The sequence below is a fragment of the Periophthalmus magnuspinnatus genome, chromosome 24, assembly GCF_009829125.3.
Source record: "Periophthalmus magnuspinnatus isolate fPerMag1 chromosome 24, fPerMag1.2.pri, whole genome shotgun sequence".
Lineage (NCBI taxonomy): Eukaryota > Metazoa > Chordata > Actinopteri > Gobiiformes > Gobiidae > Periophthalmus > Periophthalmus magnuspinnatus.
This window is the reverse complement of record NC_047149.1, coordinates 14,465,383-14,484,123: the sequence shown is the minus strand read 5'-3', so window position 1 is coordinate 14,484,123 and position 18,741 is coordinate 14,465,383. Positions and strand designations below refer to the sequence as shown.

The window sequence follows — 18,741 nt, the reverse complement described above, 5'->3', positions numbered from 1 at the left end:
TGTGTGAGTGCATTTATTGTAACATAGTACTAGTGTAATAATAGCCATAGTGTTACTAACATTGTTGGTGCAGCAGTATCTTTTAACGGCATACACCTCTGAGTAATGACTTGTTTGAGAATAGAACATATCAAACCGTTTCAAAAGAAGGATTTTATTATGGTTACTTTCACAATAGTACCTTTTAGACTACCACCACACTGTAGCGCTGAAAGAGGATTACAAAAGTTTAAGAAAAGGGTATAAAATGTGAATCTTTTCATAAATAGTGTTTGCACGTTTCCCTGTTTGTTACACAATTAATATTAAAAAAAAAGGTTTGACAGAATCTTTCTTAAGTGACTGCACAAAGCAGACTTAACATGACAATTTACAGTAAATACATTAACAGACATGCATTCATAAAATCCCAAACACAACATGTCTAATAGTGTTTTAAAAACAAACACCATGAGTCAGAGTCAGTAGGTTTACTGTCATTATATTCACATTACGTAAACCAAAACACATTATTCCTTATTTTATATTATGACTTCTTACAAAGCAATACTTGTGTTATTTTCCCTCCATGTGTTTGTGTTGAAGATTTGTTCCAACATTCGTAACATTAAAAAAACAGTACTTTGCCCACAGGAATGGATGAATAAGGGACATAAAATCACTGATCATTGCTTGAAGCCCTTTGTATTTAACTACATTAGTAAAGTCCCATATACAGTTTTGGTTAATACTGAAAGAGTGTGATAAAGTCCTGTGGGGAGATGGGCATGAGGCACTTGTCTGGGTCAATGGCTGTGCAGGGGTGTCCCCAGTCCTGTAACAGAAAACAAGATTTTATTACTACATAAACTAAAGAAGATTTACACTTACATATGTGCATTTCCATTTGACAAACTGAAGGTGGCATCTTGGGTGGAATCATGACAAAGCACAGTCTTTTTTATTTTATTTTTTTTACTGGGGTCTTGAGAAAACTGATATATCACCAGAAATCAGGTTACCAGGTAGATTTTTTACTTCACAACACTGAAGTTGCAGGTTGTCTTACTAAGTCCTTGAATAAAGCTGTGATTATAGGAAAGCACAATAGTGCTATCTCGTGACTGGAATTCCAATGCAAAAAGACAAACTAAAGTCTAAATGCCTTGTGATGGGCTTTGCATATTTCTGCCATTTGTAAACATACAGAGCTGATATGGACCTCTTGAAAAAGAAATTTGGTAAAAATAAATATTGAAAGAAGGGTATGTACACGCATTCACCCAGAATACATTCAAGATATAGACATAGTGGAAATGTATAATAAGAAACCAAGTACCTTGAATATTAATGCCAGGTGTAGATCCTGAAGAATAATGGAATCAGAACAGAGGCAGGAGGAAAAGAAACCACACCAGAGTGTTAACACCAAGTGTTAAACAGGATCCAAAGTTGAGTGGATTTGAATTGTATTTACAAGAATAAAAAGGGGGAATCTTACCTGCCAGAAAAGGATGTGACAGTGCTTGCAGTAGTGCAATGTATCCCCATATTGCTCTCTCATGGGGTAATGTTTCTTTAATGTGAAGTACATGAGCTTCCAGTCTATGTTGTCACTCTTGGTCAAAACTAAGTTCTTATGATACTGCATTTGGGGAAAATGATAGAAAGAAACTTTCTTAATCTTAACAATGAGATGTGAATGTAAACATCAAATCTATAATAAGAGACTTTAAGAGAGTATCCAGTAATGAATTGATGACCATGAACATTTTTGTGCGGGTTCAAACTGTGGTCAAAAGTGATCCACTCCTGCCCTCTAGTGGCAAAAGGCTCAAAATACTTCAACCACAAATATTTTGCAAATATTTTGGACTGTTTATTTGAGCAAGACAAATTATTTATCTATGAACAAATGTTTCTTACCTCTTTATCAGAGAAGTGAAAGTAGCAGAGTTTTTTCCACAGTATCTTGTCCTCACTGAGGAAGCGCAGCGTGGGCATGGCCTGACCCAGATTAATGATGTCACAGGCGTCAGACAGCTTACCTAGGATCTTGTTGTGCATGTGAATGGGAAGGTCACTCAGGGACATGCCATTACACAGATGCTGAGGAAGAAAACAGAATGACTGCAAAAACTATTAATTAAAAAGTTTACTTTAAGCAGTGTATTTGCACTCTCTCACCTTTGGGATCTGCAGATTGTTGAGCTGCTCCTGCCACTTTAGGATAGTCTCCAGTCTGGACATCCAAATGTTAATATTCCCCACAAGGACCACTCTCCCCACATGCACAGTCAAGCTGTGCAGCGTGGAGACCAAGTCCTGCAGTAGGTCTTTGACAAGGCGTGGGTTATAACAGTCATCTAGCACTAGAGGGCACACAAAACACTATTTGAGCTGGAGGAATAAAAAGTCTAATCCAAATTGATCTACAAGCTGTAGATTCCAATAGACAGAAAACAGGAAGAAATTACTTGTATGTGAGAAAATTTAAAGTAATTAACAATTGAAACAAAAACATTTTCATTTTTGTATTAAAAAAACTGTGTAATATTTTATGTTGGTTTATCATGAATGAATATGTTATAAAACTACACACATTTTTAATTACATTCTTAAAAGCATCTTCACTTGGTCTTACATAAGTGAGGTAAACATGCTTTTCCACCAGTATAATGCAGAGGCCTACTTGCTTGACTGGTTCTTTGAGCCATAAGCTGCTGTTTAACAATTAAAAGGTGCCTGGTTGCTTAAGGCCTGGAGCCAAAGTGCTCAAAACAACTAAATTCAAAACACTCACCTTTTTGTACAATCTTTTCAAGTATATTGAAGTAATTCTTTTGAGCAGCGCCACTTAAAGATGTAAGCTGGTACCTGGCTATTAACTGGAATAGCTGTAATAAGAGAGAGACCATCTTAAACCAAAAAAATACACATACACTGTATGTTACATTATATAATGACCTACTTTAGCAACATAGTTGAATCTCCGCAAGTCCTCAACAGCAGTGGAAAAGTCAAGACGGTTAAGGGCTTCTCCAAGTGTGCTGTATCCTTGCCTCTGAAATATAAAGGGAAAGTCACTCCAATCCATCCAACAAGAAATCCTGAGATATATAACTTTACTTACTTCTTTTGTGCTGACTTTATGCACGTATATCCATTTATCTTTTACAACTAGGAGGTATACAAAACAATGCAGTTATGTACAAAAAAAAAGAATAGAGTAAAAAAATGAAGTAATTTCAAAGCATGGTAAAGAATGCCTTTGTTGCCCTATAAGCCCTGCATGAGGAATGCAGCTCTATAATTACGGGGCACTCACATTGAGACTTGGTGCTGTTGTTGTAGAGGTCCTTTTGCTGCTTGACACTGCTCAGTTCACACACGTCTCCAACAAACATATCGTTTTTGTCATCACTGCACAGTCTGGACACAAAACAGATGCCACCAATAAAACAGATCAACCAATATGTTTTTTTTTTTGTTCATGGAAGTTGTCTTTTCTTTTTTTACTCAAAACAATCTATGGCAAATAAGATCTGCTGATATTTTAAGGATATAGAAGCAGGTTTTCCCAAACGCTATGGTCTAAAATTCTATACAGTACACAGGAAATGTATAAAAAAGTCATCCACAGTCCTGTTCCATGACAAAACTGTAGCATCATAGTCACATTTTGTGCAGTTCTCTGTGTTGTTTTAATGAGGTTTTTACTCAAAACTATGGCTTATCGTGGTGCTGCAAGGTAGACAGACACTTCACTAAAAAGACAAAATACAAAATATAAAATAGATTTTACATAAAAAGCCAATATAGTGGTATATCTCTACCATGCATAATATAATCGTTTTAGATTAAATAACAACTAATTATTAGTAGTTTTCTTCTGTACTCCACTGTATTTATCCAGGTTCACCTGTCCTTGTGGCTGGATTAGATTAGTATGGGGTGCAAAATCTAAAAGACAGGGATGTTTACATAAAATAAGATAGTACAACAATTGTAATAGATAGTGATAGTAAATAGTGAGGATAAATACTAAATGCAATGACTTATATTTATAAAACAATATAGTATTTTGGGTGTTTTCAACTTTTCACAGATGACCGCATTTTTATAATAAGCATTTGTTAAATATTGGTTCAAAGTTTATTTTTATCTTTTATTCTGAGACTACAACAATTGCCTTTGTCTTAAAATGAATAAAGACTGGTATTTTCTTTGTCACAAACACAGCTTGTCTTAACAGAGGTATGGTACATGCACGCGCACATCCTTGGTGAGTAAAGGTGAGTGCATTTTGTCAAAACTATTTTGTGTCCATCAGTTCTGCAAGTATTGACTGAATTTTTCATAACAAATCTATGAATAAAACGACACCAGGCAAATACTATGAACAAGAACCAAGAACATTTTGCATTTAGAAGGATACACTTTCTTTTTTACATACAGATTTGGACAAAATTGATTGGGACTTTGGGACATAACGTTGTGTGACTTGATTACTACAGAACCTATGCTTGGATCTCAGGGAGGATTATTGTTTTCTGATTGATTAATTAATATTAAAGGGACTCGTGACTCATTATTAACTGACCAACTGCTGAAAATCTGGAACTATTATTTCCATGTAGATTTTGAATGGGTTCAGCAATTAGATATTTTTATTTCTTGTTGCCAAAACCTAAACACTGTTTTTCTCATTTGTATCGCTTTGTTCAGCTCAACATAATTTGACTGGATGATCCAACAGTAATCCATTATCGTGAAAATGTTTTAAAATGTTTAAAAAGGTAGTAATTTGGACTGGGTTTTGAATTGAAGATCACAAGAGGGGTCAATAGCATACATGAGTCCTTTCTGTAATGTTTTTTTAAACAAAGTGTTTCTCCTACTTGCACTGCACTGTCCATCTGTAAACATGTTTTAGCGGGATCTGAGACAGTCCAGTAGGGAGAATGTAGAATAAAATATGTCAATACTTGAAGCTTGTCTTAACAAAGGTATATTTAGATAAGTTTATTTTTATCTTTTATTCTGAGCCTACAACAATTACCCTTGTCTTAAAATGAATAAAGTTCAGATTGACTAGTCTTTTCTGTGTCACAAACACTTGAAGCTTGTCTTAACAGAGGTATGGTACATGCATGCACGCGCAAGTCCTTGGTAAGGAAAAGTGAGTGCATTTTGTCAAAACTATTTTGTGTCCATCAGCTCTGCAAGTATTGACTGACTTTTTCACATAACAAGTCTATGAATAAAACAACACCAGGCAAACAATATGAACAAGAACCAAAAATAGTTTGCATTTTTTGGTGTTCTTTCTGTGTTAACATACAGATTTGGTATAGATTTTATGTCAACGTTCTCCAGATGCAGCATGAGATGGTCTATTCAGTAACACTGTGTGCCAGTCCAAGTCCTTTATAATGGGCCTCTTTCGTATAACAATAAGCCTATATGTTCAGCTATAATATGTCACTGAGGTCTGGCAGAGATTGGACAGTAGCCAATACAGATAAGTGACATCAGTGGTCATTCTCATCTGACGCGTTTGGGAGATAAAGCCATTGCACTGCTATGACACACACTTTAATTACTACTTATTATTAGACAACCCAATTAAGAACAGTAGGTGTTAATTTACTATAATTTAGTAATTATTACTGTTTGGAGTTAGTTCAGACCCTCTTCGTATAGATTAGGGTTTTCAGCAAAATTCAGTACCTATTACCCATTACTTTTATAATTGCACAAGTAGTGAAAGTGGATACTCATTTGAACACCATTGATATTGATACTGAAAAGAAAGTAATACGAGCAAGATAACCAACCTGTTCAAAAGTTGTGTCTAGTAACCAATATTCTAGCAAAACAGGATTTCATACATAGTGGTCATTGTAGGCACTCACAAAGTAAGACTAAACAGCTACCACAATGATAAATGTACCTGCAACTAAAAACACAGCATAGGAGCAGTATTTGTTTTCTTGTTTTCTCACATAATTTAAGTGTGTCCTATTTGATCACACAAGCCCATGGCTATGACTATTAACAGGACTAATTATAGCATGATAATAATTTGTCTGAATGAGTTGATGTCATGTAAATTTGCTCTTTTGATTTCAGACCAGACCATGTGAGTCCATCTGTTTCCATGGAGTCTCATTGGCAACAGCAGCAGCTCTTTTAATGGGACACACTTCACCACCTTCTCATATCAATTGTCCAGGATAAAGTTCATTCAAATGGATTAAACTCAAAGAATAGGGACCCATAATGAATCACAATTAAATCAAAATTGCAATTTGAATGGCTGCAAATAGGAAAAAACAGCAATGAAACTTTGATTAAGTTTCCTCTGCAAATAACTACGACCCAATTCCTGTCTTATCAATAAGAACCATCGCAACCAATGTAGTTTATACCATAACAAATGTATCCCACTAAACATGGGATTCTTGTATTAGTTTAGGATTTCATGCAAACTGTAAAGCAAAAAAACAAACAAAATAATTACCAGTTTAATTTGGATGTTGTTAATTATACTAAATGTGCATACCCTTAAAATAAATTAAATGATAGAAAGACAAAAACATAATTTGTATTATTTTATTCATGTAATAACATCATAATATGTCTCACAATGGGTAATTTGCCTATTGTTTACGTGGTATTCGGGAGAAAAGTTAACCCTTCATGTACATGTTGTTTTTGAGTATTCTTAACCTGTTATAGTAAACAGGTCATAATTACTTTCAAAAACACACCTCTTGGAGTCTGGTGACAGGTAAAGGAAAGAAGTAGGTCACAAAAACAAACAAAATATGAACAGACTTACTCTGCAAAGTCCAAATTGTTATTTTCTTGCCCATACAAGATGATCCTCTTCCAGCCATTGTCCGTCTTCTCCCAACACCACCCAGGAGACCGCCAGTCCTTACCCAAGAAAGGCATTTTAACCGAAGCTAGTTTCTGTGTTAAAGATGGAGAGGTTAGGGTTAAACATGTGTTGTCATTTCAAATAAAAAACAAATAATAACCACCCTTATGTTGGGTAACGCACGGTACCAGTTTGTAATAATGAATACTGGCACGTTAAATAATTATATGACACAATTCACACACTGCAAAAAGGATGTTGATCACTAAATATTCGACAATTTTGATGAAACTAAGGCTTATAGAGAGTGACAGTCGAATCAGCGCGAACAGATAAAAACGAGCGATTGGTGCTATATCAAAAATATAACTAGAAATCTCTTTAAAAGCTTGATAAACTAACCTTGACACGTAGTCGTCTCCTTTTGCCGTTTACCCAGTCTGCCTTTCTGCCTGCTGCGTTGGAAATATTGACGGAAGTAAACACAGTGCGGAGTGTAGCATTTGGACACGCCCCCTCTCTTCTGTGATTGGTTAGAAAGTCCGTATTTATTTTGTTGCTACCCGATATGGCGGCGCTCATTGGACCTCTGCTCTGTCAATCACTTTCTCATTATAATCCCGTATGTTTTGTTAGGGGCTTTCGATTACACGTGACTGGGGACTGCGCACATGCACTTATGTTTTGATTTTGAAATGGGGGATGGGGTAAGTACGGGACAGTGGTGATGCTTGATGCTGCTACTATTACGCACTTTGAGGTAAATGCGTACATGGATTGCAGTCAAAATATAGGCCTATATCCCATGTTTATTTTATCAAGCCTTTTGTCTAGGTCAGTGTTACAGCAGCCTCAGACAGTACTCTTGTCTCTGCATAAATAATACACTTTTAGTTGCATTGTGTATTGTCTAGATCAGGGGTCTGCAACCACTCTCTAAAGAGCCACATGCGGCTCTTTAAAGCCTCCAGTGCGGCTCTTTGTATTTTGATTGAGGGGGAAAAAAATTAAAAATGGGGCATACTTTATTATTTTTAGTTTGTATTTGACAGTGTTTGTTGCATACCAAAGAGTATTCAGTCAATCAATCAATCAGTCAAACTTTATTTGTATAGCACTTTACAACAGCAAAAACTGAACCAAAGTGCGTTTCAGTGCATTAAAATGTAAAAAAAAACAACAACAACAACAAAAATTCTATATACAAAACAACAAACAATAAAAACATTAGCTGAAGGCAATCGTGAACAGATGAGTCTTTAGCTTGGCTTTGAACAGGGACAAAGTAGTGACTGAGCGTAACTCCAGGGGCAAAGAGTTCCAAAGTCTGGGACCAGCCACAGAAAATGAATGATCACCCCACTGTTTCCTTTTGGTTCTGGGGACCTCCAGCAGGTATTGACTGGCAGACCGCAGAGCTATGTTGGGCGTATGAGCCGTTAACAGCTTGCAAAGATATAAAGGCGCAAGACCATGAAGAGCTTTAAAAGCAAACATTAAGAGTTTAAAATCAATCCTGAAACGTACTGGGAGCCAGTGGAGGGAGTACAGATCCAGGATGATGTGACTATGTTTGCGAGTGTTTGTCAGAGGTCAGGCTGCAGCGTTTTGAACTAATTGCAAGCGTTGGAGAGTGCATTGATTTACTCCAATATAAAGAGCATTACAATAGTCAATCCTGGAACTAATAAAAGCATGCATGGCCTTTTCCATGTCAGCTTGACAAAGAAATAGTTTAACTTTTGCCAGGAGACGAAGCTGAAAAAAACTGGCTTTAACTACACCGTCAATATGTTTATCAAACTGCAAATACTCATCAAATTTAACCCCCAGGTTTCTGACAACATGTTGGAGAGAAAAACCAAGATGAGGAACTACATCGAAAAATTTTGAACCAAACAATATACATTCTGTTTTGCTTTCATTTAAATGCAAAAGGTTCTGTGAAAGCCAGTGTTTAATGTCTGTCATGGGACTGTGAACAGACTGAAGTGCATGGGAACAATTTGAACTCACAGGAAGATATACTTGAAGATCGTCAGCATAGAAATGGAAGCACAGATCGTGTTTGGATATGACGTTACTCAGTGGCAGCATGGACAACGAGAACAATAAAGGACCAAGGATGGAACCTTGAGGCACTCCTGTTGTTAGACGCACTGTGGAGACAGATTGGAATTATCGTTGGAATTATTTGTATTTATTTATTTTTTTTACTATTCGTCGGAGCAAATCCCATGCATAACATAGGAAAGAATAATGATAATTTTGTAGAGTAAATATTACACATAAAATGCACCAAAATGCAGGAAATTACATATAACTTGCTCAAAACCCCCTGACCCACTAAAATCACTTCAAATAAGTCCACAAAGTTCAAATAAATACAAATTATTATATATACTTTATAATGTTTTTAATAGCTGCAGACAGTCGACTTACTTTTAAATTCTTGTGTCGTCTCGTTACTTCTAAAAAACGTATGGCTCTTTCTGACTTTCATGTCGAAATGGCATTATGTGGCTCTTTTGCTGTTAAAGGTTGCAGACATCTGGTCTAGATGATACGTTAAATAGAGCAGGGAGTTAAGACAGTGCAAGTGTTATTTTTTTTGTGTGTGTGCGCGCGTGTGTGTGTGTGTCTGTGAGAGAGAGACAGAGAGACAGAGAGAGAGTGCACATACTTAAAGGTGCAGTATGTAACTCTTCTGATTTAGGGTCCACAACCTTCTTGTCTCCATGGTGATGTTGTTGCCTTGCATGAAATGTTCAACATTATGTCATCAAACTTCTATGTTGCAATCAATTACAGCCAATTACATTTGTTTTTGTTCCTCATAAAGACTTTGAAAAACATACATTCTTACTGTGAGTGAGAGGGGTCACCTCCACAGGTCTAATGTGCAACTGTAACATTGTGATTACATTGCCTATTCAAATACTGTCTGGCAGAGACAGACAGAGGTAAAATGTTTAGAAATTTTTATTTTTGCCCATTTGGAATTAGACACCTATCAGTAGCCACTAATTCAAATGAAAGGAAATAAGATAAGGTCAAGTTAACAGAATGGGTCCTGTAGCCTGTTTATTTCATCCTATAATAATAAATCATGATGTAAATGTTAAAGAATACACCTTCCCCTACTGAAAGTCCACCAGCCGCCACTAAACTTGGCCTCATGGTGTCACCTGTTGCCTCCGTGGAAAGATAGAAGTTGAATGCCATACTGTGGAACATTACAAACAAAGAGATAACATCTCCATGGAGATGGCGGACCATCCACTGTAAAAGTTTCATAGTTTTAGGATGCAAAGGTACACCCTGAAACTCATTTTAAACAGGCTTTAAACATAGGCAATTGTAAATGTCCCATTGTTTATTCTTCATAATTTCCTCCATTGACAGGCAGACAAGAATATATTAGAACTAAATACCACAGGTTAATGCCATTAAGGTTTGTCTGAGGCCTCTGGTATTATCGTAGTATTGACTTACGTAGTACTGCATATTGCTTATACTGCCCCCTCCAGGTGAACAGTAGATACAGTTTATGAGGGAGTTGACAAACTACTGACTAGAATCTTGTGGACTTAAATATCATTGATTTTTTTGTGTAACATCAATTCAATCCATTCAAAGCATCTGTGAGAGTATTCACTTCAGTATAAAACAACGGTTGAGTAACAGACAAATTGAGTTCATAACAAACAATATACAAAAAACATTTGACAAAAAAATACAGATTCTGTAATTGATGTAATGCAATAGAGTAGCTTTTCCAAAAATATCTTCATTCTGTCTTAATGTTGTGCGAGTTTGTTGATAGATTTACTTAATAGAAATAGTGGGGCCATAAATATGAGTAAAACATGACTAAGTAAGAAATAAGAGCTTCCTAGACACCCACTTGACTCACAAACTGATAGTATCATAATAACATCCCAGGAGGTAAGAAGGGCTAAATGTAATGTAGATGCCCTCGTTGCCTTCTTATGAAGAATTAAGTGCACGTCTGGACCTGTCTTGTTTTGTCCCATCAGTGCAGCTTTAAAGGAGTGCCTTTTTTAATTTTATTTATCAAAGCAGAAAATAGGTTTGAATGCACAATTGTTTGTGGAAACAACACAAACAGGTTGTGCATCTATAACATTCAGTCAACAATACTCTCTTATACTTCTTAGGCTCAGGTTGCAATGATTGAGCTTTGATTAAGCGCCTAGTTCAAGGAAACAGATAATACACAGGCAGTGTGAAAGTAGACTACAAAGAAGGAAGCAAGCACACAGAAAACAAAAACAGTCAGCACATTTGTCAGTCAGCACATTATTAAACCTTATTAAACTAAACTATGGCCTTAAATTGTAATTTGAGCATTACTTAAGTGTACTACTTGTCATTGCATTTCCTGTTCAACTTTTACCCAAAAAAGTAGGAGGTGGTCAGTTTATTGCATAATGACTATGTATAAGAAGAATTTGTTGTTTGTCTTTTGTCTGTTTTTAAATGTCCTCCTTTTAAATATCCTTATGTACCCCATTGAGTCTGAAATAAAACTTGATTGAATCTACAATTAAATATAATATAACAGCATGATCAGTATGATGTTTTAAAAGCCAAGACCAAAACTGTACACTTCCTTCCCTATCCTGTATAGTATAGTATATTCCTATTAAACATTATGCCAGGTCTCGTAGCTTCTTCCCAGTCTCTGTTGCATTCCTGCAGCTATACAACCATTTAATTATCCTTGCATTTCTCTCAATGACAGATGTCTGCTGCCGTATCTTCTCTAGCACCTCGTCCTCCTGTAGACCGTCGCTGTGTCCACTGCTCCTGGAGAAACCATCATCCGAGTTGGACACGCTCACACTTCTAACGTGCTCCTCCAGCTCTTCTGAATGTACTGAAAAATTCTTCTTTCCCACCATCTCAATAACATCACCTCCCAGTCCGCAGTATTTAAAAAAGGCATCAAAATCCGCAAAGTTTTTAGAGTATCTTGAGCTGATGTCAGAATGAGAGCGACTAACTCCTTTACCAGATCTTCTGAATTCTTCTGTATCATTAGGAACAGCAAGTAAACTTGAATTTTCTTTATTTCTTTTCATAACAACACCATTCTGTTTATCTGGCGGGGCTACTACATTCACCATGCATTCCTGTCTCATGCCCTCAGGTGTGGGAATTTGCTCCTTGTCAGACTCTTGCACACTTTTGCTCTGTAATTTCCTTAAAATTTGATGCTTTCGGTCACTGGCTGAAGCTTTTAATAAATCACATTTCTGTCTGTAAAGGAGCAGAGAATCGGGACGATTTTTTGAACTGGATCTTCGTACCTGTCCCGGTGAAAAACTTTGCAAAGGACTGCTGCTTACAGTCAGTGGTAGGTTACTCACAAGCTTTCCCTTTGAGCTCCGGGATGACCCATTGCTGCTAACAGACACTGATCCGATAGAGATCACTGGTTCCTGGGTAGAGCTGATGACTTGCTGGCTTTTGACGTACTTTGGTTTACTCATAGCAAGCCTCTCCACCGCACTCAACCCAACTTTAGTCTCATTCTCCAGCTCCATTTGCCTGCGAAGATAGTCCGGACCACGCTCTAAGAATTTTGAAGGAGCACTTGTAGTCTCCATTTTAACAAAAAAAGCAATATAGTATAAAAATTGTAGAAGTGTTCTCACAGTAGAGGGAAGTTATAGAGATTCCATGTGAGTCCACTTCATGCCTGAGCTTGAATCAGGAGAGGAGAATTCACCTTGTCTGTTCAAACACACTGCTCATTACTCCACCCATTGTGCTCAGTTTTAGCCAAACACAAGCCCGTTCAAAGTACACCTGATAGCATCAAGTCCGAACTGTGAAAGCTGACACTTCCATGGATTTTTCCTTCTTGAGATCTGTGGGTTGTCATACCTGTTGCACAATACATAAATTACTGCTGTACTTGACATGACAAAATCATGACTCAATTTGCCCAACCTAATCATTTCCAAAAGAGGTTTGGCATTAAGATCACACCATTTGCCATTAAAATTACTCACAAATATTGCCATAAAAAGAGCAAGTATGTGGCTGTGGGAATGTGCTGCAACACTAGATTTTAAATTAAATAGATTTTCCAAAAGCACCACATATTTATTATTTGGTTTAGGTTATAAAAAGTGTTTTTGTTTTGTGTGTGCTTTTGAATTTCTGTTGAATGAGTTGAGGGACAAGGATTAAGGGACAAAGTAGAATAAACAGGTTTGAGCAGTTGGATTAGTAACTACTTAATTAAGCTGTTACGGATAAGAGTTAGGGTATTAAGCCTGAATCATTATTTCTTCATTTGAATTCTTTGCTTTATTAAGGCTTTATTAAGGCTTATTAAAGTGTAGTTATTATAAGTTTTACTCTCTAAAGTAGCAATAGTTAACCTCTATCTAATCTTAGGTATTGAGTTAAATATATATTTTTCTTAAAGATATAATCAATGGAAATGCTGATTTTAGTTTTACATACAAATTTTGCATCTAGACGTCTGTTTAAGTTTTATTGTGAAATGTTTTTCTATTATAGTACGTGACAAAATCTGAAAGGCAGATCAGGCTCCAAGTTTGAATTTACAAAATGTTTACTTTTTGTCCAAGACTGAATCCAAAATAAAGAAAGGCCATTAATTAGGATCCCTCTTCAGAACTCTTGAAACACTTGTAGTTGTTCTGTACGACAGCTGTTCAAGGAAAACGCACTTTATATACACAAAGAGCTATGAACCTGCCATAATTCATAACAAAGATACATGAAGTTGCAAATTTCTTAAAACTGTCAGCTTGGGACTCCACAACCCTCTTTGAACAGATAGAGGGCAGCACTGCAATATCTAGTGAAGTTACTAGACTCAGATAGGATTTTTTGTAACAGAAGCGTTTCAGGCAAACAACAAATGATCTTCAGCATATTCCTATTCCACACAAGAACCAGAGCAAAAACATGTCAGTAATGTTCACTCCAAGCTCTCCTTTGTTGTCTTTACAGCTGGCTCATATTAATATTGAATAGACTTTTATGACCCATAATTATCTGACCATTTGTCAGACTTACTCAAATGATTATCTTTTGATTGGCTTCACCCACTCACTTGAGACAAAACCACTTATTTTGATATCCTGTGCAAACAAATCATGATGAACTAAACATTTCAGAATGCGCAATAGAAAAACTGAAATGACAGTGATGTATTATTTTGCACCTGACAAGATTAAATTATTTTGTAGGCTTATAAAATACGCTCATATATGTAACACCTTTTGTATGCCATTTGGATAGAAAGCATCTGATTTGGAAAGGACACTGGGTCAAATCAGATCTTTATGTTTCAAACGTGTTTTGTATTTTTGTTATTTACGTAATATGTTTACAGTACTTTTTTCTGTTTCTCCTTAGATTGCTTGGAGGTGAATGCTGCTAACTTCTAAATATCCTGGTTTACTGAGCTATTGGTAAGACCTGTTATTATATTTGTTATCATTTAGTGTGGTGTCCAGGTAATCACTCTTGCTGACGCCATAAAGCCTTAGCTGGAGCCCTCCTGAGTATTCACACCTTTATTTAATCCACACTTAACCGCTTCGTTAGAGGAATATATTCTCAGGCCTAATATGATTGAGCATTGGTTTCTAATTGTGTTTTTATTTGGCCATTCACAACAATTACTGGCCATCTTCAAGACGTGAATGAAAGCTAATTGACATGGCTTGCAAATTATCAAATAGAATTGCAGCAGGCATCTTTTGCTTGTTTGAGTTATGTAAAGTAACTATTAATTAGTATTTATGCATGCACAGCTAATAAGCAGCAATGTAAGGTCATCACACACACACTGGCAGTCTATATCCCAAGCGTATTTTACTGTATCAATATAATAACTATTGACATGGCATTTCCTGATTTCTTAAAGCGATACGATAACAAATATATCTGAAAATTAATTGCACAAACCTCGATCAACCAGAGCAATAAACTAAACTGAAACAACACCACAAAAGTCAAACTATAACTAGGATTAAGTTATATTACTTGCAGGTCTTAAACCCATGTATCCATAACAATAAGCAGAAACAAACATTGAGTGATGACAAGATATACTGCAATATTCATTTGATTTATAATTTAAACCATAGACTTTGGAAACACTAGACATTTAAGTCCAGCATTGTGACGGAGCGTGACACAAGAGGTAAACCAGGCACATGGACAAAATCGAGCATAAGTTGTAGCTATGTTTAATAAAATAAAGACAGTTTAGCTCCTCTGTCATGTCCAAATAACTGTGTCATAAAGCTTGGATGATTTCGAGTAAACATCTACACTGAATATGTTTCTGGGAAATTTGATAAATGTTTAATGTTGACATCGTATTTATTTATGTCCTAGTCATATTGGTAATAATGGCCATTACCAACAATATGACTTGGATGGAGTGCACCCTGGACAGCTGCACAGTTTTTATCCTTGGATGATATAAATCCACATGATTACACCTCCACTTCATTCAGTTAAAAGCATGATGGCTGAATGGTTAGCACTCACGCCTTACCTCAAGTTTGCATGTTTCTCCTCATGTCTGGGTGGGTTTCCTCTGTTACTTGGATCTCCCCCATCAACCCAAAACATGCAAAATAGGCAAAAACCCTCCAGCTAAAGTACTCCTGACCAAGCCTGCAACAGTAAGTATAGTTTACATACAGTAACTTAACATGATGTATTGTTGTGCAAAATATGCTTATGTTAAGACCATTGCAGTATAAGTGTTACAGGTGAGCAAAATATTGATAATATTGTATTGATAAAGTTGTAATTTTGAAGATGCTGCAAAAAAGTTGAACACTTAATAAATAATAAATAAGCATTTAAAGTGATATTTCATTTAACATTTTGTCTGACATTTAAACTTCACCTAACATTTAAACACATGTTTCAACACATTTAGATGGATTTCCAAAATACATCAAAGGTAAATGGTTACAAGTTAGTTTACTACCTTGAAAAAGAAAACTCTTCAACTTCAGCTAACAAAAAGAGTAGTCATGATTGGTTTTAGTTCAAGAAACAAGTAAGGCTGTTGTTATCCGCATGAAACAAATCTGTGTTTTCGGCAGTAATGTCTGGGTTACAGATAGACATGAAAAGCCATTTTATTGGTTTTATTAGTTGTTTTAAAGAATTTTCCAAAAATTTAAATAGAGCGTTAAGAACAGTTAGGCTAAGAATCTGTGGTGGTAGAAAACAAATGCCATATAATAGTTAAGATTCTTTTTCAAATGGTCTGTCAGGAATGAAGGACTTAAACTGGCAATTGAGACAGATTCAAGATTCAAGATTCAAGATTTCTTTTATTTGTCTCCCTTAGGAGAAATTTTTCTTAGACCAATGGGCTGCTCACACCACAGTAAACAACAGAACCATACACAGGGTGCAATACATCTCTCTCCACACACCATCACTCATTTTTACATCATTTATCATTTAACAGTTTCACTAAAACAGGTACAAATGAATGTTTATATCTGTTGTATCTCCACCGTGGTACCCTGTACCTCCTCCCTGAACTCAATAGTTCATATTCAGGGTACAACACATGTGTCGGGTCAGAGAGAATGCTCCTGGTCTGTCCCCTCATGGCCTGTTCGTAAAGTTCTTGAGGGTTCAGAGGGACAGCACAGCCCACAATTTTCCCCGCTGTCCTCACCAGATTCAGCTCAGATCTCTGTCAATATGGACTCCCAGATACTTAAAGGAGCTCACCTGCTCTATGTTATGGCCATGAATGGTCACTGGGCCATGGTCACCAGCTGCTCTGGGGTCAATCACCATTTCTACTGTTTTACTTGTATTAATCTGCAGTTTGTGTGAGTCACACCAGGCCACAAGCTTCTCTACAGCAACACCATGAAACTTTACATCCGATGTCTTTGTCAACAGGCTGAGTAGGACAGTGTCATTGGAAAATTTCAAGATATACTGGCATGATTCAGAACTAACACAATCATTGGTATAGAATGTAAACAAAAATGGAGAACTGACTGCGCCCTGAGGTGCCCCAGTGCTGCACATGGTTGTGTTAGACAGAGCTGAGTTAAACTTAACCTGTTGTGGCCTATCTGATAGAAAGGAATAGTACCGTCTTATTAGAAATGGGTTTACTTTTGCCTGTACCAGCTTGCTGAGGAGGATGTGGGGCTGTATTGAATTAAATGCAGAACTAAAATCAATAAAGAGAAGCCTAGCATATGTAGAGGGGTGTTTAAGATGTTTCAAAATAAGATGCATCAGTGTTGCAATGGCATCACTCGTGCTACGTTTTCTTACATATGCAAACTGATATGTGTTCAAAAGTGTCTCCAGCTGTGTGCGCAGCTTTTCCAACATCAGCCTTTCAAAACATTTAAAAACATTTGAAGTCAAAGTTACTGGCCTGTAATCATTGTCCACTTGGGGGCTCACTTTTTTAGGTACTGGGATTATGATTTTGATTATGATTTGATTTTTTTCCAAAGTACGGGCACCATGCAGTTGTCTATGGAGAGCTGGAATAGCTTGTGCCAAACGGATGAGAGCTCATTCGCAAATGCTTTTTTTTTTTTAGTCATTGTTTGTAGGATTTATTCACTGTATGATGTTACCCAAAAGCTATATAAGACTACAATATAATGGTCCAAATGGTCCAAATGACCTTTGGGCACCATCACATTCCCCAACTTCTCAAAAGCATCTCGAGGTCATTAATATCAATTGCACACAAAGTTTAAATTGATTTCTAAAGCTTAGATCACCACATTGGCCATTGCTCAATGTTGATTTTTTTTTTTTTTTTTTTTTTTTGATTCAGTGCATACTGGTTTGTCATCAGTTTAATTGATAGACTTGTGTTTCAGTTCAAATTTTGTAATGAACGAGGCTCAGCAGAATGTACTGCTACCATCTTAACCATACAACATTATGTGTGACTGGAGTAAGAGTAAAGTTTAAAGAATGTTATACAACTTTACTATGACCTGTTCACAGGATCCCCTGGATCTGCATTTCCCCCATGACTCATTAAACTTAGTCTATAAATAGTACACCCTCTGATAGGGTTTATGCAGCTGAGGCCGACCGCCAAAACATAAATCATGCTAGTTTATACAAGACAAAGAATTAAATGTGAGAACCTGTTCTTTCCGATTGTCATCCTAGTAACATACATATTCTATTGTTTGGTATTTTAACAAAGACTGTATAATATGCACACTAAAATACCTCTGAAACTTTTTCTAACAAGCCCATTTTATCTTAAAAAAAAACAAACAACATGAATGAACACTAGTTCTAATGTATGAAAAGTGAGTGAATTAACAGACCTCAAAAATAACTATTTTAATGGAAGGAGACTGTAGAGCACCACTGCACTTTGAACTTGTGTTTTTACCTTTTTTCGTTTCTCTAGGAAACAGCATTTGGACAGACAAACAAAACATAGACTAATTGTGTGGTAGACTATCCCAGTGGCTCTATCCATGAGTTTCAGACTGGTGAGAATCTAGAACTGTATTTTTTGGATGGGAAAAAGTCCTCAAAATGTTGAACAGAATAGGAACCTGAAACCATGAATACCTGCAAATGGGCTACTAGCCTATATTCCCACACGTTGAGCACTGTTTTTGACGTTTCCTCTTGTAAAAAGTGCTGGTATTGGTGACAATTCTTCTCAAGGGAAATAATTAATTGGTCTGAACGATTTTGTCTGTGAACTCACTGCACTGCAGCATTGGTGAAGATTGACAGCGCGGTCTTTCAGCAGGTCTGAAGTTGTAAAATAGCTAACATAATTATGTTGATGCATATTTTGA

The 18,741-nt window shown here is 36.4% G+C and overlaps 2 protein-coding genes across 3 annotated transcripts; both read right to left on the bottom strand.

The window, feature by feature from the left end:
• Positions 1-138: 138 nt before the first annotated feature.
• On the bottom strand, positions 139-7,387 carry fbxo25 (F-box protein 25). Of its 2 annotated transcripts, XM_033990712.2 has the most exons (11): positions 7,271-7,384; positions 6,827-6,960; positions 3,308-3,411; positions 3,113-3,159; positions 2,951-3,043; positions 2,783-2,876; positions 2,167-2,351; positions 1,906-2,088; positions 1,481-1,624; positions 1,319-1,345; positions 139-814 (listed from the first exon to the last, which is right to left on the bottom strand). In XM_033990712.2, exons 2-11 carry the CDS (start codon positions 6,940-6,942, stop codon positions 725-727), a joined length of 1,083 nt encoding a protein of 360 aa, XP_033846603.1. In that variant the 5' UTR covers positions 6,943-6,960; positions 7,271-7,384; the 3' UTR covers positions 139-724. The 2 variants fall into 2 exon arrangements, with proteins under 2 accessions (XP_033846603.1, XP_033846604.1); XM_033990713.2 differs by lacking the exon at positions 1,319-1,345 and having other exon boundaries at positions 7,271-7,387.
• Positions 7,388-9,994: 2,607 nt separating this feature from the next.
• fam110c (family with sequence similarity 110 member C) lies at positions 9,995-12,644 on the bottom strand. The gene has a single exon (XM_033990714.2). The coding sequence runs from the start codon at positions 12,502-12,504 to the stop codon at positions 11,545-11,547; it is 960 nt and encodes a 319-aa protein (XP_033846605.1). The 5' UTR covers positions 12,505-12,644; the 3' UTR covers positions 9,995-11,544.
• Between the last annotated feature and the right edge of the window lie 6,097 nt (positions 12,645-18,741).